This window comes from Hyalella azteca, unplaced genomic scaffold (genome assembly GCF_000764305.2).
Source record: "Hyalella azteca isolate HAZT.00-mixed unplaced genomic scaffold, Hazt_2.0.2 contig13959, whole genome shotgun sequence".
NCBI lineage: Eukaryota > Metazoa > Arthropoda > Malacostraca > Amphipoda > Hyalellidae > Hyalella > Hyalella azteca.
The window spans coordinates 81126-106128 of record NW_025943861.1 but is presented as its reverse complement, the minus strand read 5'-3'; the positions used below and the strand labels follow the sequence as shown (position 1 = coordinate 106128).

The 25003-nt window shown below is 40.0% G+C and overlaps 1 protein-coding gene across 4 annotated transcripts; it reads left to right on the top strand.

Moving 5' to 3' along the window:
- Positions 1–96: 96 nt before the first annotated feature.
- LOC108682326 (LIM domain-containing protein jub) lies at positions 97–24778 on the top strand. 4 transcript variants are annotated; one of them, XM_047883899.1, is made up of 7 exons: positions 97–2663; positions 16362–16452; positions 18072–18304; positions 18821–18951; positions 20035–20155; positions 20604–20767; positions 20909–24778. In XM_047883899.1, exons 1-6 carry the CDS (start codon positions 267–269, stop codon positions 20760–20762), a joined length of 3132 nt encoding a protein of 1043 aa, XP_047739855.1. In that variant the 5' UTR covers positions 97–266; the 3' UTR covers positions 20763–20767; positions 20909–24778. The 4 variants fall into 4 exon arrangements, with proteins under 4 accessions (XP_047739855.1, XP_018026960.1, XP_018026962.1 ...); XM_018171471.2 differs by lacking the exon at positions 20909–24778 and having other exon boundaries at positions 20604–20902; XM_018171473.2 differs by lacking the exons at positions 97–2663; positions 20909–24778 and adding an exon at positions 12493–12751 and having other exon boundaries at positions 20604–20902.
- Positions 24779–25003: the final 225 nt, after the last annotated feature.

The following is a 25003-nucleotide window of genomic DNA, read 5'->3' as shown; positions in this document are numbered from 1 at the left end:
TCATCATATACGTATAAATTAAGAAATACTGAAGTAATAAGAGATAATTGATATGATTTTTTACCAGTTTCTTAGTAATGGTTATTTTAAAATCTATTTGAAGCATTTTGCCTGGATTTGAATTGGTATTATTACGCACTACCACTTGTTGTGTTCGGAGTACAGCGTTTATTTACATCATTGATAGCTAAAGGAAGTGAATGTGATGGTGTGAGATGTTCTGTGAAATTCAAGTTTTATCAACAAATGTGTAATATGACATTGAAATGGCTGCCAAGTATGGCAAAGATGCATCTAAAGAAATATGTTCGGTGCCAACGACAAGCATCCATAATAAAATACTCGAAGACGGAAATACCATAAAAACGGAAGACTGTTTCAAGACGTCTAATGGAAACTTGAAAGATTTAAAATCGAATGAAATAAATTGCAGTAAAAATGGCAATGCAAAGAGCGCAAGCGCAACAAACTTGACCATATCGACCCCCCGCGTACCTCAAAACCAACGCGGCGTGGGGGCCATTGAAGCACTAAGTAAAGATCCCCTCGTAAAAACCGATTTGATAGGCTCAGATCGTTCGAGGAAGGATGTCATCACAGAGAATGGTGTTAGAAGTTCCTCAAACACTCATCTAGTACTCGACTCAAAGAGTGTTGTCGCTGCCTCTAAGTTTCCTACGCCCATAAACCCCAGTCAATTGCCAATAACATCTGAGATATTGTGTGTCACAACAAATACTAGCAGCAGTGGTTATAACACTACTTCGACGTGTCAAGTTGCTACCTATTCTGATGCAAGTAAATTATACAACAATTCTGTTCCAAAAGTATCTCTAGTTTCCAATGGACATCCAACATCAGCTTTGCAACCTGTAAATGGACAAACTTATTATTCAGGTCATGTAAAATATGAGCCTCCTCCAATATACTCCAGAGGAATATTATGTGATTCTCCACACTGTTCTAATAGCATTTCAAGCCATAATTATCTTAGCAACAAATTACATGGTGATTCTACCATAAATAAACAAATTGAAAATGACGAGGTGATCATAAAACCTCACTCATTGGCGAACTTAAAGCTGCATACCTATGAAAATGTTGCTCAATGCCATAATCATAATGGAGTAAGCTGCAATGATGCTATAATGATAATTGAAAATAAATATGCAAGCACAAGATCAAGTGTCAGCTCCTTTGATTCTAAGTTTTCTAGCCCAAGAAGTAGTCTTGTGAATAGTCATAATATTTCAAGTTTGGAAAGAAAAGATTCCAATAAGCAAATCTGTGATCAATCATCATTAGGCAGCTTTAGTCCAAATAATGTGCCTGTCTATAAAAGCAGTTCCCATTCTTTGAATTCTTCACCCTTAAACCTGAGCCATCAGTTGCCTCCCCGTATTGAACAAGATCTTGAAGGGCGACAGTTTCTAATACCAAGAAATAATGCTTATGTTGAAGAAAATGCAAGACAAAGTGGCCACTGGAGCTACCCTGTAGGAACAAGGGGATACTACAGTAATCAATACCAACAAAGCTTCTGCCAAACTCCTACATGTTGCTTATCCCACCCGTGCTGCACGCCGGTGTCCACTCCCATTGCTACACCGAGCCCCACATCTTTCAATCCACCACCACCATATCCTGGGAAGCCTACAAGCAGAAGTTCATTATCCAATAGTGTGGATCTGAATGATTCAGTGCTATCTCTTGGAAGTTTGCGCAGTGCCTCTGGTGTTCTTGCATCAGTCAATGCTAATCACAACTATGCAAATATAGATGTTTTGAAAGGCAATTATAATGCAGACCAACAATTGAAATTGCAATATCAATATAAACACAATTTTTCTGGCACTGATAAATCCTTGACAACCACATTACCAGCTCCTCCCCCCTATCCTTCATCTGCTCTACAACAAAATAAATCTCATCTTTTGATCAAGCAGCCTCTACAACCCTTGCAAACACAGTTATGTGGTTCATCATGTCGTTTAAACTGTCCTTATAGTAATAATCCTCCTGTTTCTGCTGGGCCTGCTGGCAGCATTTCTTTTTTGAGTGGCACCTCAACTGCCACCTTCAGCTCACAGAAAAGTGTCCCGCCTCCTCCTCCTCCACCTTACTCCTCTAATGTAGTGAGATCACAATTATTGAGGCCAAGCAATCATTCTGGACCTTCACTTCCCCCATACCCGTCCAGTGCCGTGAGAGGCCTTGCCACTGCCTGTAATACAAGACCCATACACCATCATTTTGTGAACCCCAGTGAGCCACCAGCTATCCCTTATTCTTCACAAGTTGCTCGGCAATTGATATCTAAAAAATCGGCCATGAGCAATCCAGACAGCAGCAGTGATAGTAATCCCAAATGCAATAATCCAGACTCTCTGACTGGACAAATGAACAACATGAGCTTGTCCAATGATCCTGCTCAAGCAACTGCATCCGACCGTCTGAGCAAGTGGCAAAGTAAACTCAACCCATCATTCAAAGATGGTGAGGACGGCAGTGTCACAGCCTTATCTGCAGCTGGAGGTTCAACAAGTAGTGGAGGGGAGGCAAGTGATACAGCTTCTGAAAAATCTGCAGTTGGATCTGACAAGTCAAGAGCAAAGAAGAGTGGAAAGTCTCTTCTGCCCTACAATGTCACTGCTAAAACTATGGTAAGTATTGGTGCATTGTAATGTTAATTGTTTTGAACTTTATGTTTCCACAGATTTGATTTGAAATTGTGAAGAGACATATTTTGTTGCAGATTCTGTACAATATAGTAGTATATAGAAGTACTTGTCTCTTAGTTGAATTAGAAGGAGATTGATTTTTTTAAACTAAAAATATTTGTTGAATTGAGATTAAATGTTTTATAGCTTCTCATGCATAAAGATTAATGTTTCATGGCAATTCTGGAAGACCAATATATATCCTGGTTTTCACTCAGGAAAGTGTTGCAATCCTGTCAATTATACAAAGATAAAATCTGTTAGTTGTCAAAAATTGAATTAATTTCATAAGTATATTAATGGAGCAGCATTGCCTTAAATGGTTATAGGAATACTTAACATTTTAGCATTATCTCTAAACGTACACCATGTTAGAAACAATCAGAACCTGACATATTTTAATAATTGTATAAATTGTTATTGTACTCATAATAAATGTTTAATCAGAATAAATTTTGCGCAGATATTCCAAGAAGATATATTATTTAAATGTTCTAAAGTTTCTTGTTGCTAGAATGTCTCTTGCTAGTGTCACAGTAACTGCCTGAATGCCTGGCATGTTGAGAGATTTGGCCTTCAAAGTTGATATTATTACATACCTCAGGAAGATGAGAAAAACAATTATTCAGAAAAGTGCAGTTCTGGCAAAACCATCAGGCTCTAAATCAAGTCATTGGATCGAAAACAACTGTAACTTGAATCAGAACAACGCTCAATGAATGACTGAACTATTGAGCTTCCACACATTTTTTTTAAGTGTAACAGAAATCAAGATTCCATGGAATCTTGGTGGGACAATATCGGCAGACAATAATGTGAATTGGTTCATCCAGCTGAGGCAAAATGTAATTTTTCTGTAGAAAATCAACATTAAACTTACGTTTGACCTGAAGTCATGGGTTCATTTGCACACAGTAAAAAAAGTTAATCCTGCCAATATCTGCCACTGTACTGAAATAATTAGAGGCAGCTATGGTACCACTAAAGAGTTGGCTAGAGATGCTAAAATAATTATAAATTCACATAAATTACTACCTCACCGGATTGATGCAGTACCTGCAGCAAGAGGTTTGCTCATATCATGCTTGAGAATTTTGCCAATATGTTCCCAAGGTGTACGGTACCAATATTTTGTTCTACCTTTGTATGTCTGAATATTTTACATAGTTTTGGTGAGTGAAAACTGAGAAGGGTGTAAGAGTGGCACCTCTAAAGATGTTTCTGTTCTATTCTGAACTTCAATATTCAGTTTAGCGATTTAGCCAATGCCTGGAATGCTGAGGTCACTGAGGCGACCTTTCCCTGCTGCGGTTCATCCAGTGTCAGTGCTTTACTCCTCTGCTATTTCCTGTGTTCAGTATTCCCACTTCTTCCATGAAAACAGACGTGGACGAAACTCACTCGACCATTTTTCGTTTAGCATACAAATACTGATATGGCTTAGCCTGGCACATCTGCCTATTGAAACGAAACGCGCTGTATTTAAATCGCAATGAGTTGAATCCGATCAGCAATCGCATCAGCAATCTCTGGATAGCATAGGAAAATTAATGTTGATGTGTTCAGCAAAGGTTAACTTACGAATTTTTTTATAACGCATGTCCACGAAATGTCAATGTTGAATGTCTCTTTAGCATTGATGTCGGCGCTACCGTGTCAGTGAATGTGGAGAACTTATCGTTATAATGACTTCCATTTTTATCTCGCTTCAAAGCCTCTTCCCCGTTCTTTGACAAGAAATTTGATTTTACTGTTTGAAATTGCAGAGTTTAAAGAACATTCATTCACAAATATCAATAAGGATTGTTGCAAGGCTAAAACGGTCGCGTATTATTTCGCTGTTATTGTGGTTTGCCGATTTAAATTCAGTACCACTTAAATGTGTAAAATTGTGGCATTTATGAGCTGATGTGTTTAGAGGATGCTTTTTTCTAAGCATTCTTTACATATTTAGCAAGTCTCAACATTGAAAACAGCAGTGAAACGAGAAAACTTGGTTGCATCATCGTTAATATCTACACGCTAGTCTCTCGAATGAATATTTTTGGTGATTCTGAGATTTCTGGATGGACTTTGTGTGCAATTGCATAGCATTAGAGCTCAGGGCGCCGCCTCGGTGTAGGCAATGCGTGGCTGAGAGGCCGCGGCGCGGGACCTTGACTGCATTCCGGGCCGCGAGGCCCGCGTGTGCCCCGAGTGTGGCGCTGCTACACGCGCACCACGCGCTGCTACACGCGCTGCTACACGCGCACCACGCGCTGCTACACGCGCATCCACGCGCTGCTACACGCGCTGCTACATGAGCACCACGCGCTGCTACACGCGCACCACGCGCTGCTACACGCGCTGCTACATGAGCACCACGCGCGGCTACACACGCTGCTACATGAGCACCACGCGCGGCTACACGCGCTGCTACATGAGCACCACGCGCTGCTACATGAGCACCACGCGCTGCTACACGCGCATCACGCGCTGCTACACGCGCACCACGCGCTGCTACACGCACACCTCGCGCTGCTAAACGCGCTGCTACACGCACACCTCGCGCTACTACACGCGCACCACGCGCTGCTACACGCACACCACGCGCTGCTACACGCACACCACGCGCTGACATCCACGCACTCTCTCCTCCACGCACGCTCTTCTACACGCACGCTCTTCTCTACTCGCGCTCACCTCACAAAGGCTCTCAAATTATGTGATCGTTGCTGTTGACTCATTTAAGTTTTATCAGAAATATGAGATGATGACAGTTGACTGAGTTACGTTGAAGTTTTCATTACAAGCTTACAGCTGACGCCCAGGCTGACATTACATCACGGCAGTGACCGCGACCACTGCCGCCCGCGCGATCGCTCAATGCCGCATTCCCGTGACTGGCGGCGCATTCCCGTGACGAGCGGCGCATTCCCGTGACGAGCGGCGCATTCCAGGGACGAGCGGCGCATTCCAGTGACATTAGCGTACGCAGCTCGCAGCGCATTAGCATACGCAGCTCGTAGCGTATTCTCATGCGAGCTGTGCGTTCCAGACGTTCTTTCTTTATTTTAGGCCTAGGTAGTCATCAGGTAGCAGGCAGGTGGTGAGCTACCACCTTAGCTGTCTATGTTCGCTACTGCCGGGCCTCTGGACATCTGTCTTTACTGCTGCCTCGCTTACTGCCTTTGCTGCTGCCTGTTTTCTGCCTCTGCTGCTGCTTCGTTTACTGCCTTTGCTGCCGCTTCGTTTACTGCCTTTGCTGCTGCTTCGTTTACTGCCTTTGCTGCTGCCTGCTCTCTGCCTCTGCTACTGCCTCGTTTGTTATCTTTACTGCTGTCTCGCTTACTGCAGTTAATGCTGCATCGTTTCTTGCCTCTATACTGCTGCCTTGCTTCCTGCCGTTACTGCTACCGGCCTCTACACTCGCCCGTCGTTGCTGTTGAATGTTCTTGTAATCCCTGGGGATGTTACCTCTTGGCAGTTCCTTACGTACTGAGACTGCTCGCTGTTTGTCGCTTAATTTGTCCGTGATTTAGTGTTGAAAAGCATAAAAATATCCTCCGACTGATTTGTCTGCTGCAAGAAAGTGTTGGAAATCGTCGCGTGCTAACGTTTATTTTATTTGTTTGGCAGTGTTGAACTTACCGTTTTTTAAGCTATTAGTTGTCGGAAGTTGAAGTTTACAATGGCATGATTCTTCTTGATCGCTGCTAGAAGTCGACCTTCATTATCTCCTCCGTTTATGATTTGCTGCTCTGGAACTGGTCACTCGTGGTCGCAAGTGGGTTTTGTTCTCATATTTTTATTACTTCCTCGCTTGAAGGTAATACCTTTCACCATTCAATTTAGTTTCGATACTGTATATGAATGTTATTATATTCTGATATCAGAAATTAGCTATACCAGCCGGCCCATAATTCGACCTAGCGCTGCTTTATTAGGCTGATAATGAAGTGACGTCGATCTTATGATCGCGTTTGCACTTCGGCATGATTCGGATAGCAATTAGCTTTTACTTGACGATTCAGGAAGCATTTAATGCATGTCTCGTCAGCACTCATTTTCTGTACGGTTAAAAAATCAGCTGACTACCTCTTCTGACAGCCCTCATTCCTTATGCTGCTTGCTCTGAATACTCGTTTTTTCTCGAAAGGTTCATTTTTAGCGCATTTTCTCATTTATGGAAAAAATGCACTATTGTGCTCGCCATGTCCGTCTGTATGTCTGTCCGTCCGTCCGTGACCTCAAGTTTTCGGCGACGAGAAAATGCGCTCGCTGTCACTCACTGCAGTGAGTACTGAGTTATATTTTTTTCAATCAGCGGACGTAAGATGTGGAGATACATTTTGCTTGTACATTAGAAATGCCTTCGTTCGCTAATATTAATTATTACAATTAACCTCTCGAAAAACTGTCTTCCCACCATCTTCATTGTAAATGAGTTCGACTCGTGCAGATAAATTTTTCTTTGTGCACATCTAGTGATGTACACGTTTGTTGTACTGCTTAGCTGATCCACTGATCTCTACGTATTTGGCTTATGGATAAATATGATTGATTATTGACAATTTACTGATAACATGTTAATTATTCGTTTGATAGAATGAAGATCAATGTCATAACTGTTCCTTGTTATAGGCATAACTGCTCGTTGATATAGGCTATTTTTTGTTACAGACATAACTGTTCATTGTTATAGGCATAACTGTTCGTTGTTATAGGCATAACTGTTCGTTGTTATAGGCATGACTCTTCGTTGTTCTAGGCATAACTGTTCGTTCTTATAGGCATAACTTTTCGTTGTTATAGGCATAACTGTTCGTTGTTATAGGCATAACTGTTCGGGTTTATAAGTATAACATTTCGTTGTTATAGGCATAACTGTTCGTTGTTATAGACATAACTGTTCATTGTTATAGGCATAACTCAGTTGACGTAGACATCTGTTTGTTGTTATCGACATATCTGTTAGTTGATATAGGCATAACTGTTTGATGTTTTGAAATGTTTGTAAAAGGCATGGTGCAGCGCGGTGTGAGGTGGCAGCATTATGCACGGCGGTAGAGGGAGGGAGTGCCTGCTCGTATCATAGCTGCGCTGGAATGCCAGGAATGCCATGGAGCACAAAGAAAGTTTTAAGCTTGTGGCGTCCACGAAGCTCGAGCTCTCTCGCGCCTCACTCTCAATGTAACACTTCACTTTGTGTGACCGACCGCTGTGCTCAGGCCATAGATTCCAGTATTCAGTGGATCTCAATAGGTCATAGCTTTTTATGTTTTAATGTCGTATTTTTCCTGTTCCTTTGATGTAGGACTTCAGATGATGACAGTCGGCATTTCCTTGTATCAAAAGGACATTTAGGTAGTAATTGCCTGTGTTTCCAGTTCATAAAATTATACCTCTAATGGACGATTAGGTTCTATTCTCTAGAAGCCTTTATTGGGGAATATTCCGACGATTTTTTGTATCAAAAATCGTTTTTGAACTCAAATGCAAGAATTATTGGGCGAATGTTTTCTATTGCTGCCGGAAGTGCGGAAGATTCGCTGTCACCTGCAATTGGCAAAATTTGCTATCCGTTATTTAAATGAAGTGTTTTACCGACGGTGTGTTTTCCTGATTCACATTCCCCGAAAAAATCTTCCCTTTGGGTGGTGAACATAACCTACTGAAACACAGAGCTCCTGGGCATTTTTTTCTATTCACTACAGTCGTATAGTCTGTAATTTTCATCCTCATGAGATTGAAGTCAGCCATTGTATAAGATCCTTTAAAATTTGCAAATGACTGGCTGTTAGTTTTAGTGACGTGCCATCATATCTGATAGTGGAGTAACTTGACCGGGAGGTATTGTTTATGGACTAGTGTTCCTAGTAGTGATCACCGGCATGGCACCCCAATACTGGTAATAAAATGACCAGCATTTTGCTCCTTGGTCGACAATGCGAGAAGTTTTCGGGTGTTTTTTGATACTCGGCTGTAAATTTGTAAGACCTCTAAGCTTCCTTTTATTACAATTGGACTTCAATATATACACGAATCATAAGCACTGCATGGATATAATGTGATATTTATGGAAATAAAGTTGTGTACACAATTATTTAAACAAGTTTTGTTAAAGACCAGAGAATTAGTTTTATTTATTAACTTCTTGTTAGTTTTTTCAATAAGTCGTACTAAATTCTTCGTAGGTGTTGGAAGATTGAATTATTTGAACACATGTTTATGTGCTAGGACGCTGTTTCACTTCTTCAATTTGTTGCATGTCAACGCAAGCCGTGCGATTATGTTAATGAGCCTCATGCTGTACACTTCTTCTCTATAACTATTAATTGCGGGACTAAAATGTTCCTTCAATGTTCATTTTTTTATTCTATTAATTTCATTCCAATTCATTTTTTTATTACAATAGTATTATTTATTTATTCAATATTAGGCGCTACGATGGAAGCCTAAGTCTGACGAAAAATCTCGTTTTTTTTTAATACAGTTAATATCAAAGTTTAGTACCGAACTGATTATAACCATGAAGAGAATATGTGTTTATTTGATGGAATTCTACTTAATATGTATTCTAGAAAAGAGAAGCTTCATCGCTGTAAAATGAGTGCAGCAAACTTTGATTCTGATTATGAAGATCTGGACATGGATGATGTCCACAGTATAGTAGTTGCTTTTTCTGCTCTAGACTGTCAATAAACACAGACGGTATGCAAGTTCTTGTATCATCAGCCCAGAAAAAGAGCAGTAAAGAGCGCCCTAATGGCTTAGACAGAAGTGCTCTATCAGTAATGGGTAGCTATCGGAAATGCCTTACGACCGCCACTGTTCAATCCGTAGAAAACTACATCGCTTCGTTTCAATTTCTCGCAGCTGCTTCAATTGTGTTCCAAGAAAGGCCTTCAGGCCATATATACTTAATGGACGACTTGCTGTTACGCTTTTAATTCGTAGTTCTGTGCTTGTCTGATGAGTTACTTTGATATTCTCATTAATTAATTGAAAAATATTTTTCCTTTAGGTAACACTTTAACCTACTAAATCATTTTTTTTATTTCGTGTTGGTGATAACTATGCAAGTGACCTCGAAACATGGAGCTCTTGAACGAATCCCTGTTGCTCAGCTGTTTGACGTTTATGTTCAAACTCATCGATGGTTATAACGTTTCTCAAGACTCTTTCTCTTCTTTACGACGCACTGCGTTTCTCAGCCACAAGCCTTTTAGAACCCACTTACTAGTCGTCCTTCCGTCCTCTGTGTGGATCAAGGGAGGGATGAAATGGTCAACTTTCTCAAAGCTCAACATTCCTATAGTATCTATTTCATCGCATCACGAGATTTTGCTCGCCGCAGTATTCCATTGTGCGCTTATTAAGTAAAACTGCAAGTCATGCATTTTATCTACTTATTCTAATCACTACAGACATAATAATAACACTGTTCAAATTCAATACAGAACTAACTAGCATTTGCGAGTAAAACTTAACAACAAACCTCAGTAGAGCGCCAAGGTTTCATTGCATTATCCACTGTCTCATATGTGCCGGGTAGCCATGGTCATCTTCTAATTTCTATCAAAGCAAAGCACACCTCAAACGCGGCTTCTGTTCGCCGAGCATCGCTCGTAAAACCTTCACTGCATTAGCTGCGATAATTAATTGTGTGCGAGCTTCTGCTTGTCGTCCGTTACTTGCTGCGCAAATGCTCGCAATTTCTTGTGGTAATCATTTAAGCTACGAGCCCCGCAATGGCAAGCCCTCTATCATTTCTCGACAGCTCCCACATTCCTTGTGAGTCTCGCAAATTTTGCTCTTAAATACCTCGTGTGGGTGATGATGAGTGCTGGTGTCTTGGCTCCGTGCATGTTATCAAAAAGTTGCGATGTTATTGGGCATCTCTAACTTGGCGCGTTAGAGACGTCTGTCCAAGGCGCCATCTGGTGTCATCGCACGGCGATCCCTGTAACTATATCCACTTGCAGTAAAAAATTCGCTTTTTATGAGTCTTGACGTTATTTAAGTACAGTGTTGAGTTACTTCTCCAATGCATCTATTTGTAAATACGAATTACTGCTGTAAACATTTTCTTATTATATTTTCTGTAGAGACACAAATGTTTCCATTTAGTACTTGCATGCCACTTCTACTGTGTTACGGTTGTCGACGAATTCTGAAAATTTTTAATGAAGCTTAATTTGTGTTCATTTGCACAATGAACTCAAACCAACACTCCTGTTCGTTTTGGACTTGAATTCAAATGAATACAATTCTCACCGCTAGATGGCGGCATGGCTTATGACCAAGTTAGACTGGAGTTATGCTAGCGTAGCACGGATACGCAGTGTGGCTGGTCGGCGCGCTGCCTCTCAATGGACACGACACACGTTAGTTAGGCAGTCCATGCCGTGCTATGGTGGCTTGTGGAATGCGTCGGTCTGGTCCAACCAGTGCGCATCTGCTGAACGGCGCAAGAGCTTTTTTTTTGTCCGAGAGCGCTAGTGGCTTTAGCGGCAAGAAACTTGCCTAATCCTGAAAATTACTTGTAAATGTTATCTGTTAAATATCACTACTTCAAGAACTTAAGCTTTTGATATTCAAAATTTTGCTTAATATTCTCTGATCTGTACTTGCTGCATATTTGTGCGGTACTATTTTAAGAGCAATAAACATTATCATGGGCTCTGTGATGAATACGTAATCAGATTTCCTTGTGTGGCAGTCTTGCTGGACGGAAGTGTGCCGAAAAATGCGTTCACCTGCCACATTAATTGGAAGTTTAGCGGAGGATATTCCGTGATGTGTAACAGAAATCTAGTGCATCAATGATGTTTCTGACATGCTAACATATCACTGTTTGAGAGAATTTTTTATTTTATTTTCGATGTATGAAAATCATATTATAACTTGTAAGCTTGTTCTTACATTATATATTGAATTTCGAACTCGCTTGCTTGATTTATATTCAATTTTCACGACTTTTGCTTATTGAGTTTTGCAGTTTTTACTACTTCGTGGTTTTCGTTTAGCACTGTTCGCATCGCTATCTGGCGTGCATTGAAATCTCTGTAAATAGATTTTATTGATGCAAATGCTTACCCGTATCTATACATCGTTGTTAATATTCTCAGAGTTGCTATTGTAACTTTGCAAGACGAATATAAATTGTGCCTGCCTGTTGTTTCACTTGTCAACGGCAAGCGTTTATAATCAATGGAATATATCGTCAGAAGTCCTATGGGATTTCGCTCTCCTATAGGGGGATTGTTCCTGAGCGCCCACGGTGTTTGACTGCAGGTCTCAGTTGTGGTATCAAGTTATTATGTAGGTAGGATTCCTTACATTAAGTTATTATGTAGGTAGGATTCCTTACATTTCCCTTCTCTAGCTGTCTCTCTCGTGCGGGCGGCCGACGTCCCGCGTAAGCGACCTCTTGTTCGAGTGTCTTCGTTGCTGTTGCTTTTCACCTGTCCCTCCTTGTCACTTTTCCCTCCTTGTCACCTGTCTCTACATGTCACTAGTCTCGTTGAGATGCTAACGCTGCTTCTTTCGAGCCAACTTCAGCGGGCTGGGCAATTGAGACCTTCCACCCCTTGCGGGTGATGAACTATTTTTGATTTGAGAAACTTTCAATAATTGAAACCTTATACCATCTTATTGGTTATGTTCATCTTGACTTCCGGTTCGAGGTAGCTAAATAGCTGAAGCGCTAGTAAACATGTGGCAACTAAATTAACTAACTCAATGGACTATATTATTCATATCCTGCTTTCTCATTTTAAACTTTCAGTTGCGAATCGTGAAAATTTTGTTGACCGCTCACTGAAAACAACGGATAGTTTTGGATGCAAAGAAAACAAAGAAACCTCTCATAAATTCATGAATTATTTTGAGTGCAGTGTGTCCTACTTTTGCTGTATGATTCTGATGTAAAGGACATATCATTTACGTGAACTGTTATCAAGCTGAACGTTTAGTTAGCTTGTAACCATCAAACTGTGCGCATCAAGGTTCGAACTGTCATGGCGTTCAGACACTCATACTCCAAGGTGAGTCGTTGGTTTCTTCTATGTCAGAATAGTTTGCTCTTTCCCGGACCTATTATAATGTATTTTCTTTAGGGCCTTATATCTGCGGCTTCGTAATCGCGAACTTTGGGCACATGAATTTAAATTTCCACTAAAACTATATACTAACTTGTAAACACCGAGTATTGAGATTTTTTCTGGCGCAGGCATGTGAAATGTTAGATGTGTTTTAAGATCATAACTAAAAAAGTTGCATATTGCATGCTTAGCAAACTCTGGCCGCTTGATGGACCCTGGACGTGTAATTGCGTGATCAGCTCTGAAGGCATCAAAGGAATATTGCGTGTTGCATGCTTGGCCAACTCTGGCCGCTCGATGGACCCTGGACATGTAATTGCGTAGTCAGCTCTGAAGACATCAAAGGAAGGCAGTTGGCTAGCGCTCGACGCTAGGGATTTTTTAAAGCGAGAGCAGAATAGCTGCCATATTGGGTGTTGTGGGAGTGCCGGCGTGCGAGGCCTTCGCTTCTCTGCTCTCTATTTAAAAAGTTTTCAGCTGCTTTTCTCGCTTGGAGTTTTTTTTTCATATACGGGTCGTAGAAACGATGAATTTTTACTCAAAGGTTTGTCTCAATTCTAGAATTTTTTACGGATACTCAATTACACTATTTGCCAAGCATTGATATGTTGATGATATTGATGCAAATAAAAAAAATTAGACGTTTGATTGTAATCAAATCACGGTCGTATTATTATTTGATAACTTGACAAGCGATGCATGCAGCAGACACCGCTAGTGAAGTTAGCAGAGTCGTAGCTTCCTCGCTGCTGCTGCACCACCTGCACTAACAGACTTGTTGACCACCTGAACCTGACCTCCACTAGTGAATGAGTGATGAGTTTGTGAGTGAGTTAAAGATATGAGTGTTGCGCAAGACGTTGTGCAGCTGTAAGAGGTCGAGTGAGCCAGGAATTTAAAAGCAAAGAAAATACCACAAAAATTCACCATATCTTTATAAGAGAAAACGTTTCGGAGTCCAGCTCCATCGTCAGTTCATAACACAAATAGTTCAAATTTATTTGTGTTTCTAGGACTGAACTTTTTCTGAATAGAATTTTGTGTTTTGAACTGACGATGGAGCTGGACTCCGAAACGTTTTCTCTTATAAAGATATGGTGAATTTTTGTGGTATTTTCTTTGCTTTTAAATTGCTGGTTAACTTGCGATTCAAGCAAACAATTGATTTTAATACTTAGGTCGAGTAAGACGCTGTAAGCATGTGAGCTGCACCGCTGCAGTGCAGCATCCACGTTCCGTTGTATCTCCGGTGAGGGCGGGAGGCGGTGTGGTCATTGCCCTCGCATTCTCTTTACTACTATCAAGTCTAAATACCTTACTTCTTGTTAAACTAAACTAACTAACTATTATCAAACTAAATGTTAATGATCTGTTGCTAGTATCATTGCTAGTATCATTGCTAGACTGTTGTTGCTAGTATCAAGTCTAAATACTTTACTTATTATTAAGCTAAACTAACTAACTCTTGTCAAACTAAATGTAAATTAATTGTTTCGCTCAGATAGTTCGATTACTATTATACGTTTCATTTGCGTTGAAAATATCCTCCCGCTCGATTATTTATTAATTCAGTTTCCCCTTCTGCTGTCGTCGTTTCATTCATTTCTTGTAACACTTTAGTTTTTCATCATTGATTCGATTTTCAATTATTCACAGTTAGTATAGAATCGATATCCTATTCTCAATTCTTATGTCTTCCTTCTATTTTATGGAGTGTGCTCACAAGAATTCCTGCCTTGCCAATTGTCGATCGGCGCGACCACAGAAGCCACGATGATTTACGTTGTCTCGCATTATAGTCAACATTCTCGGTGTTTTCGAAACATTCGTGGCATTAATTATAATTTCTAATGACGCTCGTAATGGCCCTACGTCATCATTTGTGTGTACGTTGTTGGCGTGTGGTTACCGCGGCTCTCCCCCTGCCCCCCTGCACGCCGCCCCCCCCTAACCCCTCAGGGCCAGAGGGGGGCTGCATTCCAGCGCAGCGTTGGCTCGTTGCGTCGTGCATGGCGCCCCACACACTCCCATTCATTCGCCTGGACGCCGCCCCCCTATACTCCCCTCTCGCATACCTCCCCTCTACTCCCCTCGCATACCTCCCCTCTCTTCCCCGCGCATACCTCCCCTCTCTTACCGCGCATACCTCCCCTCTACTCCCCGCGCATACCTCCCCTCTCTTCCTCTTGCATACCTCCCCTCTCCTCCCCGCGCATACCTCCCCTCTCTTCCCCTCGCATACCTCCCCTCTCTTCCCCGCGCATACCTCTGCTCTCTTCCTCTCGTATAACTCGCATAACTTCTCTTTACCAACAACTAAATGAGTTGTGATTAGAACCATCTTCAACATTTAACTCGAACCTAATAAATTTGCCGCGCGTATCCTGAACCTGAAATAGGCTGACATTTTAGTTTAATTCGCTTAGCTTAGTTTGTTTCAAGTATAACGTTGCAATTCTCAATATCTATTTGCGCTGATTTGTTCAGCATTTAGTGAGTGTATATTTGTTCTATTTTATTATATTTTTCTTGTGCTGATGGCATTATCCATCTGATTGAATTCAGGTTCTGAAAATTGAGTGGCCTTTGTTATGCTACGAAACTGAATCATGCGCCTCCATTACTTCCAACGTCTTCAGTATTCCCAATGAACAAAGTCCTTGTGTGCCTCAAGCACCTTCTCGTGCTTGAAGCAATTGCTTGGTTATGTCTAGTGCTGCTTGCTGGCCTCCGTGATTTTGGCTCCATTGCTGTACCCATGATTGAACTATATAAGGTTGACCCACGAGAAGTTCCGTTTTTCAGTTCAGCTTTCTTGTTACGTTACTGAGATCGAGAAACGTAAACAAACCCGTCATGCCCATGACGGATTGGTTGACTGGTGTGATCGCATTTCGGTGATTGGTTAATGCCCGTGACGTCACTGAGATCAGTGACGTCACAGGCGGACAACGAACTACATCGCAAAAATAGGCTTCTGATCGGTCAACCTTATACTAGTTGTCTAGTTTAACCATGGCTGTACCGCAGCGATCGAGCGCTCCACGCTAGCAGCCTTGCACGCGGTCTCTAAGTCAGGTTTTATTGTTGTTCCGAAAATTTGGTTCAGTTACAAAAAATGTGAATACGTGGTAGAAGAGAAGGAACTATACGGACATTTGAGACAAGATACTTCCCACATGAGCTGAGTTTGGAACACAATTATAATGTTAATGTTTGGTCTAGGTTATTAAAAAGAGCCATGATTGTTGGGGTTCATGCTTACTACATGACCGCGCTAAAGCAAATTACGGTCTTGCTCGAAATTAATATCAACGGAATTTTGATCCACCCTGCGTTTAATCTTTGATGTATTTAAATTTCTTGGTGGCTTCTATTTTCAAGACTCGAAAGTGTTTTAACCAAACCCGCAAGTCGGTAACATTTTTTGTTATGTGGATTGTTTGCAGATGTATCTAAATGAAAGGAATTAGGCATGCTGTATGTTGAAGAATGCTTTTAATGAAGAGTTAACTTGAATCCTAGACCTGATCGTGCATCGTTTTGTTTACAGGGGATGAGCGAAGCAGAGCGGAAGCTTGAAGCTCTCACACAACAAATAGAAGCAGAGATGGAGAAGCGCGAGCAGGAGGGTGATTATTACGGTGAGTAATTATTGTTGGTGTTCACATTATAGTTTACTTAGATGTGCTCGAGACTCTTACAGTGTAACAACAGCAAGCGAGAGGGTGATTATTACAGTCAGTATTAGTTATGCATACTTATATGGTGCTGAAGACCCTTTCAATATGAGCCACAATTAACAATCAATACCTATTCAGTGCTATATTTAGAGAATGGCTAATATGAGCAATGTGAATTTGATAGTCAAATAAAATAATTAATTTAAGAACTGTGCTCGAATAGAAAAAAATCTTTCCGTCTTCATTGAAGATGTGCGTGACAGATAGCCAAATAGACTGCTCACCGCCCTCACGATGCCTGTACATCGAGCAGTGTTACGTGCACAGGAACGACGTGCCTACATGTTTGCCCCGAAAACAACGTGAATGTATACATTGTTGTTACTCTGATGCCAGCTGGCACAGTGCCTGCTGTACTGCACCATCGGTCATGCAGTCTCTGCTTTCCGCGAGTGCCGTCTGGTTATGTCCATGCATATTCCTCTATATTATGTGCACGCATTTCCCTCAATGTTATGAGAATATATACATATTCCTCAATGTTAGGAGCCATTGCATTCTCAATCTTTTTATTGTGACATGACAGTATAAACGCGGTGCTAGGTTGTCGGTCCAAGGCTATGTCCAAAATTACGTTTAAAGATATCATATTGAATTGTTTGCTAATTTCGCTCGATTCTGTTGCTCACAGTTCATAGATTTTAATATTAACGACTTTTAATATTAACGAAGAACTCGTATATTTTAGGCTCTAGAGTGGAGAATTGTTATCTCGGTGTAGTCTTATGTTACCTATTGCTACGTGGCCCTCTGTGATACCGTAGAATTTTTAAGAATTGACTTGGCCATCTCAAATTTAACTTATCTCATTCCTGGGTGTTGATGTTCTAAAATGTCATTGGTGCGACTGCATAACAACTTCAAATTGAATATTAAACCTGCGAAACAGGCGTTTGTGGATGAGATTCCCTTTTATGAAGTAATGGTTCTAAATGCAGGGTTGACTGAGAGTTTTAATAATAATAAATCCATTGGAATCGCACGCGCCAATACTTTAATTCTGATAGTTTCTAGTTCGCGGGCTCAGGGAAAACTTTTCACGATGGCTCGCTTAATCAAGTGTAAGTTTTTTTTCAATATAGATTAACGTGTGATTATCTGTTCACGACAAAGTTATCCTGATTCTTAGCTGTGAGAGGTGTTGTGAAATCAGATGCTTGATTAAATCTTATTTATCTTTTAAATTTAATTTTTAACGACAATTTGTTAATTTATTCCGAATATTTCACACTTGATTAATATTGTATAACATTTTGAAGCTTCCTAAAGCAAGTTTCTGAAGCTTCCTATAGCATGTTTCTGAAGGTTCCTAAAGCATGTTTCCTAAAGCACGTTTCTGAAGCTTCTTAGAGCATGTTTCTGAAGCTTCCTAAAGCATGTTTCTGAAGCTTCCTAAAGCATGTTTCTGAAGCTTCTTAGAGCATGTTTCTGAAGGTTCCTAAAGCATGTTTCTGAAGGTTCCTAAAGCATGTTTCCGAAGCTTCCCAAAGCATGTTTCTGAAGCATATTCAATTGTGCAGGCGTATGTCACACATGTGGGGAGAAGGTGCGTGGTGCTGGACAAGCATGTCAAGCCATGGGTAACCTCTACCACACGTCGTGCTTCATCTGTTGCTCGTGTGGCCGGGCGCTGCGGGGCAAGGCTTTCTACAACGTCCACGGCAAAGTCTACTGCGAGGAGGATTACCTCTACTCTGGTTTCCAGCAGACTGCTGAGAAATGTGCCATTTGTGGACACCTTATTATGGAAATGGTCAGTGTTTGCGAGATATGTTGGAATAAAAAGTCAGCTATTTATTGTATATAGGCGAGATGAACGCCTATGTTGCAAGCTTGGATAATTATACAATTATCATATGTAACCTCGTTCCGGGGAAATGTAGCAATGGATCAAAGGTAATACCAAAGCAAGAGCCTCAAATTATCGTGTTATGACTCTGAGGTCTTCAATCTTCGGCCTAACGTATCATTTATTCATGACAATCAATAGAAAACTGCAAAAGTTACACGAAAGAGACTGCAACCTAACTAAGAAAAAAAAATAAAATTTATCGACTTGAAATTCTAAGTGGATAAGAACTGTAAGCATTATTACGGCAAGGTTTCCGTCAGAAATATGCAGCGATTCCATATCTTTAAATCCAAACTTCCAGAGGTGGAACCAAGTATGCCGGTGCACAAAACAGTGTGGCGGATCAACGCTATTCTTTTCTATTATACTGTGATTCATGTCACGACTGCCGCCTGCTCATAATTTATGTTGTGCCAGATCCTGCAAGCCATGGGCAAGTCATATCATCCTGGCTGCTTCCGTTGCTGCATCTGCAACGAGTGTCTGGACGGCGTACCCTTCACCGTCGACGTCGACAACAAAATTTATTGTGTCCACGACTATCATAGGTGATGATTGTTATAGGTACAGACTAACATAGGTACAGACTACCATAGGTACGGACTGCCATAGGTACAGACTGCCATAGGTACAGACTACCATAGGTACAGACTGCCGTAGGTACAGACTGCCATAGGTACAGACTACCGTAGGTACTAGGTACAGACTATCATAGGTACAGACTACCATAGGTACAGACTACCACTGGTACAGACTACCATAGGTACAGACTACCACTGGTACAGACTACCAAAGCTACCGATTGTTATAGGTACAGATTTCATTGTCTAACAGCACCCATAATTCTTATACTAGTCAATGGGTGACACTTTTTAGATAACTATCAAACCTCATTGACATTCCGACTACAGCTATTGACATTCCGACTTGTCAATAACTATAGTCGGAATATATTGACATTCCGACTACAGTTATTGACATTCCGACTTGTCCTAATTCAAAAATTTAAAAAACACAGTCGATGGAATAATGATCGCATCATGCAGTTTCTTTGTTGCTTTGGCCCCACGAATGTCAGTTGATTAATTTTATACTTTTGGTTCAGTTTGTAAAGTAATTGACGAGTATATCGAGATCAATCATTTTTCTTAATTTCGTTCACTTCGGAACTCGTCTACTGTACAATTCTGTTGAACTTCTGTTAAAGATATTAGCTTGTCATCATATTACAGGTTAGTTTTTACATTTAATTTCCTGGCACCGTTTCTCACTCTGACATTCTAAGCCTTGCGTGAAAAATTTTAAGCTCTGTCATCATTAGCTTCATACTATTCGCAATGTTTAACCCTCATTTAGACTTTCATTATTGACTTTATGATGCTTTCCTGTACTTTCATTATTGACTTTATGATGCTTTCCTGTACCTTCGTTATTGACTTTATGATGCTTTCCTGTACCTTCGTTATTGACTTTATGATGCTTTCCTGTACCTTCGTTATTGACTTTATGATGCTTTCCTGTACCTTCGTTATTGACTTTATGATGCTTTCCTGTACCTTCATTATTGACTTTATGATGCTTTCCTGTACCTTTGTTATTGACTTATTGTTATTATTATTGATGTTCTCCAGGATGTTTGCCCCGAAGTGCGCTGCGTGCGGCAAGAGCATCACGCCCGTGGAAGGCACCGGCGAGACCGTCAGGGTCGTCAGTATGGACAAAGACTTTCACGTCGACTGCTACGTCTGTGAGGTGAGCCTATCAGTATCATTACTTCCTCATCATAAAGGAAGTTAAACCTCATCGTAAAGGAAGACTTATCATAGTCTCCCTTTGACTTAGATACTTTTGATTTGAAAATTAGTGCCATGCATGTCGTTAAATCTATTTGTTTCAAATACTTAGATATTTTCAAGAAAGAGCAAAATATTTAGCAAGTTTGGCCATCTCTCTTACATTAATAGAATCCCTAGTAGCCATTTGTGGATTCATATTTGAATTCAGGCATTTCTAAGCCATCGAGCCTCTGCATGGATATTTGTTTGGCATTAAAAAGTATATTTACCTATTTTTCATCTTATGTTTCAAGCTTTTACTAATTCAGTGTTACTCTTTTCCTTCACTGAACATTAAAGTAAGCGACCAAATATTCTCTCATTCAACTCGATGTTTGATGGAGGATCTGGCATGTTTGTTGCAGCACTGCGGGGTGCAGTTGACGGACGAGCCTGAGCAGCGCTGCTACCCTCTGGAGGGGCGCCTGCTGTGCCGCACCTGCCACGTCCACCGCCTGCAGAGCATGGGACGTGGCGGCGCCCACCACACCTTGCAGGATGTGGGCGCCACGTACATCGAGTAGTGCAGCTGCCACGTCCACCGCCTGCAGAGCATGGGACGTGGCGGCGCCCACCACACCTTGCAGGACGTGGGCGCCACGTACATCGAGTTGTGTAGTTAGCCGATGGAAATCAACTAGCGCCTACTTTGTCTTAATCGCTGACTTTCTCTAGTGAACAAAAGCCGCCCTTTAGTTTGACCGCTGACGCGTGGTAGAAGTGTATTTCCATCAAGTGCAGCGGCAGCTGGGCGGAAAAGAATTCACATCGAGAAGACAGCCAATTTGACACAGACGATTCCATGAAAGCAGGTAGCAGATTTATTAATATTTACGCTGTGCTGGCGTCACAAAAGTCAATTAATATTCCCATATACAAATTTTGTAGTACTACAACTATATCAATATTCTCACACTTCTCATTTCAGAATACGATTACGTTCTGTATACAGGACATTCAACTTCACTATATTGAAGTTTCACACACCTATTATCAATGTAGACCAATTCACTGAAGCTGGAATATTATAAGTCAACCATCAGGACAGAGAAGTGAAAAATCATTTATCAATAAGAGTCTTTGAAAGCAACGCAACTTTATACGTTCATTACGCAATCTAATCCTGAAATTTTAAAGCTAATGTGCCTGTTTTAGCTGAGGTCTCTATTATCATTCAAATTTTGCCGCTTTACATTTTTACCCTCTCCGTACGATCACTGATGTCTAGGATTTACTACAGAAATGTTACACTGTCGTAAAGAGGAACAATGTTTCAGTTTCACATTTATCTGCAGGCTTTCAGAGTTTTTTGTGAAATAGCTAAAGATGAACTAGATGAACTGGCGACCTGTCATAAGCCTGTGATTCTTTCATTGCTCTATGTCGTTTGTAAGCTAAAGGATTGGAGGATAATTTTGAAAGTTATAAGCTGGCATCTCTCTGTTCTTATCTGCCAGCAAATTAGAAACTTTTTTGAAGCAAAACTTATTAATTTGTTAATCTCGAATTTTCACTGAGGGTGTCTTCCATATTAGCTTGATTATCCTACCTGAAACGCACAGCCTTTCTATTTATTCACCTCGAATTGCCTCATGGTCTGCTTCTTGTGATTCTCTTTAAAATTTAGAAAAATTTTGCGAGAAAAATTTCTTGTGATTTTCTTCAAAATTGAAGAGAATCATCCAATCATTAAATCCAAGGACTGATAGATCTTTTTTGTGTTGTGTACTTGCCCTAAAGTATAACGCACAGTATAACTAAATCAGAACCTTCCTGCGTGCGCCCAATGTTCTTAGTTGAGTTCAATAATAATTGAACTAATAAAATAATAATATTCGACTTTGAACAATCCCTCTCCTTATATTCCAGCTACTGTTTTCAACAAATTGTGGAATAAATTGATCATCTGTTAGAATCGGTTTTGTTTTTTGAACCGAAAGTGACGTAGAAGATGCTTCTGATGTTTCTTTGTTTAGCGATTTCTCCTCTTTGTGTTTCGTTTATTTGGTGTCGCTTTTTTTTATGCTTTTAATTGAAGTTCATCAAGAAACATGATTGCTTCCATGCACTCAAATTTTGTTGCTATGTTTGCTGGTGGATACTCGTCTCAGAGTTTTAACGATGAAAATTTATATTTTCTCATTAAATATTATTATCTATGTTTGCTCGTGTCTTGGAATAGCTTTTACATATTTTACTACAAATAATCAAATTTTAGTTCTGATAAATAATCATGGCATAGTAGTTAGTGCCTTTTTTTTCTTGCATCACTTGAGTTTTCACATCAATAATTTCGAAGTTAACATTGAAATATTACGAAATTTTTATGCAGGGTTAGTCGATTGTTGTAGAATGAAAAACGGCGAGTGCCGCTGTCATCTTACATTCAACAGTATTTGTTCGCTGTTGAGATTCCCATTTGAGTTATAATGCAATTACACTGTTATAAAAAGCTATCTTAATGCTTTCTCTTACGTAAAATATTCATTTAATTCTCTTGGCTGTATCGTTTCCCTGCTTCACTGTAATGTATTTGTGGGAGGTTTGTCCATCACAAAACTTTGAATTTGTCGCTTATGTGTCCTAGCCTCAATGACACTCATTATGTACCGTTCCTTATATTCTTTAGATTCTCTACAGAATATTTAACCTCGTACCTGATGACTCGTATTCGTATTATCATGTGATCAGACTTTATACTATTTGCTTATATTGCAGGTATGCTTCCTTGGAACTCATTGGTTTCTTTTTGAAGTTGAATTTGTAGGTTAGCTTATCTTCTGTTCAAAACTATTCAATTCTTAGAACCCATTATATTTTCCTGTCAATGATTCCACCTTGTCATTAGGTCAGCATAGATTTGTTGTTATCATAACTTTTGTATTTTAACTTTGTTGATCTAGTTTCTGATTTATTTTTCTCCTTGGAATGAACAACCGTCAGTCTTTCCTTAATTTTAATGATCTTGTCTATGATTTAACTGGAGAGTTACCCGCCAACTTAGATCTGTTCAAGTTTATCATTTTCTATTTAAATGACTTGAGCAAATTTTGTACTTAACTGAAAGTAGCCATGTCATGGCAATGAATTAAAGATATATAGTGTAATTACTATGCTGCTAAGACATTCTATATGTATAATAATTTTGTACTGCATACATAACTGAAGGGCTGACTCAAAACATTCCTTTTAAGGTTGTTTCAATGAATAATTTCGGGTCGTGAGATGAGTGAATTGTGAGGAAGATTTTAGAAAAAAAAATTTTAGTGCTTAAGAATTATCTTAGGAATTCATTGGCTAATTCATTGTCACTTGCTCTTTATTTACCATGTAGTCGTTTGAGCTGAAATAATGGTTATTGCTCCCTATTTCCTATCGCCATGTGTATGAAGAAAATTAGTCACTGATAATTCTCTGCACAAGAAGTTATCCAAGATTTAAGTCGTATATCTTACCATTATTATGTTCTAAGTCGCAAAATGCATAGCATAACACAAAGCAGTGTTACATTACTGCCCGGACTCTTATTTATGTAGAGCACCAGGACTTACTTCTCACTGAAATTCTTCACATTAGTTATGCGGTGAATATCGGCTTGTGTAAGAGTTCCTCGTAACGCTGTAAATATTATAAACACGTAGTACTTCTTCCAGACGTGTGATAATGTCGCTTCGGACGTACACAACTCCCGAGAAGTGTGTTGGATGAGGATGTTCGTTTCGTCCTCTATGTAAATCATAACGCTTGTATTCCTGAATTGTGTTTGTTGGCAGTTATTATTTGTGCAATATTGTGCGGCTAAATCAGTAGAGTAAGTTATTTTCTCAATTTTTGCTGTTATTTAGGCTTGACCTTTATACCCCCTGTGTCATATACGTTTCAATTTTTGTCCGTCTTCGTAAAAGCTGAAAGCATTTATTTGTATTAGTACATCTCTACCGCTGGCACCGAAGTTTCGTCTTTCTTCCAAGTTAAATTTTGAACATTACAACTCACAGGTCTGCTATGGTGGAGGATACTTGATCAACTTGATTGAGATTAGGATCTATTTTCGTAATAGTGTATCAGGGTTATGTTGTTTCAGTCCACATTATGAGCTCAGATGTCATTGAAAAGTTGTTTTGGTGAATTAGTTCAATAATATTGCTTAGGACTGCAGTGATGTCAGGTTTTTGTACTACGTAAAGCTGCTACCAAGTATAACGATATATCGCTCGCCTGTATTATTTGTTGCATTCATGATAAAGAAATGTAATTAAAAGTATTTCTTAAGTTTAAGTGATAACCTTGCCATCGTGATAAGCTTTCCCCAGATTGTTATTGTAGGTTTTTAATCTTGGCACCTACTATTCGGGTTTGGTGATGGTTTTTCCCCCTTATAAATTAATGCAGATATTCTCATTTATGTTAGTTTTGTTGTATTGATAGGCGTTTGTGCTTGTTATTTTTGTGTCTTGAACTGATTTGTGTAAAAATTGTAGATTTTCAGATGTTTTTTTCTGCAGGTTTTCAATTTCTGTACAATAAATGAAACCTTGAAGTTGGGTCGCTTTAATTTCATCTAAATTTAACCAATTGTACAACACAACAAAAAAATATGACAGTGTGATGCCTCAGCCTTTTGGGCGAATTTTAACTTGAATCTTTCAGCAATTTAAACTTGTATTTTCAAACATCCTTTTTTTTTTGTCTGGAAAAGAATTTCTCGAACGTAGCTACTTCGTTGAGTTAGACCGGCATAAGTGACAGCCTGACAGGTGTGAGC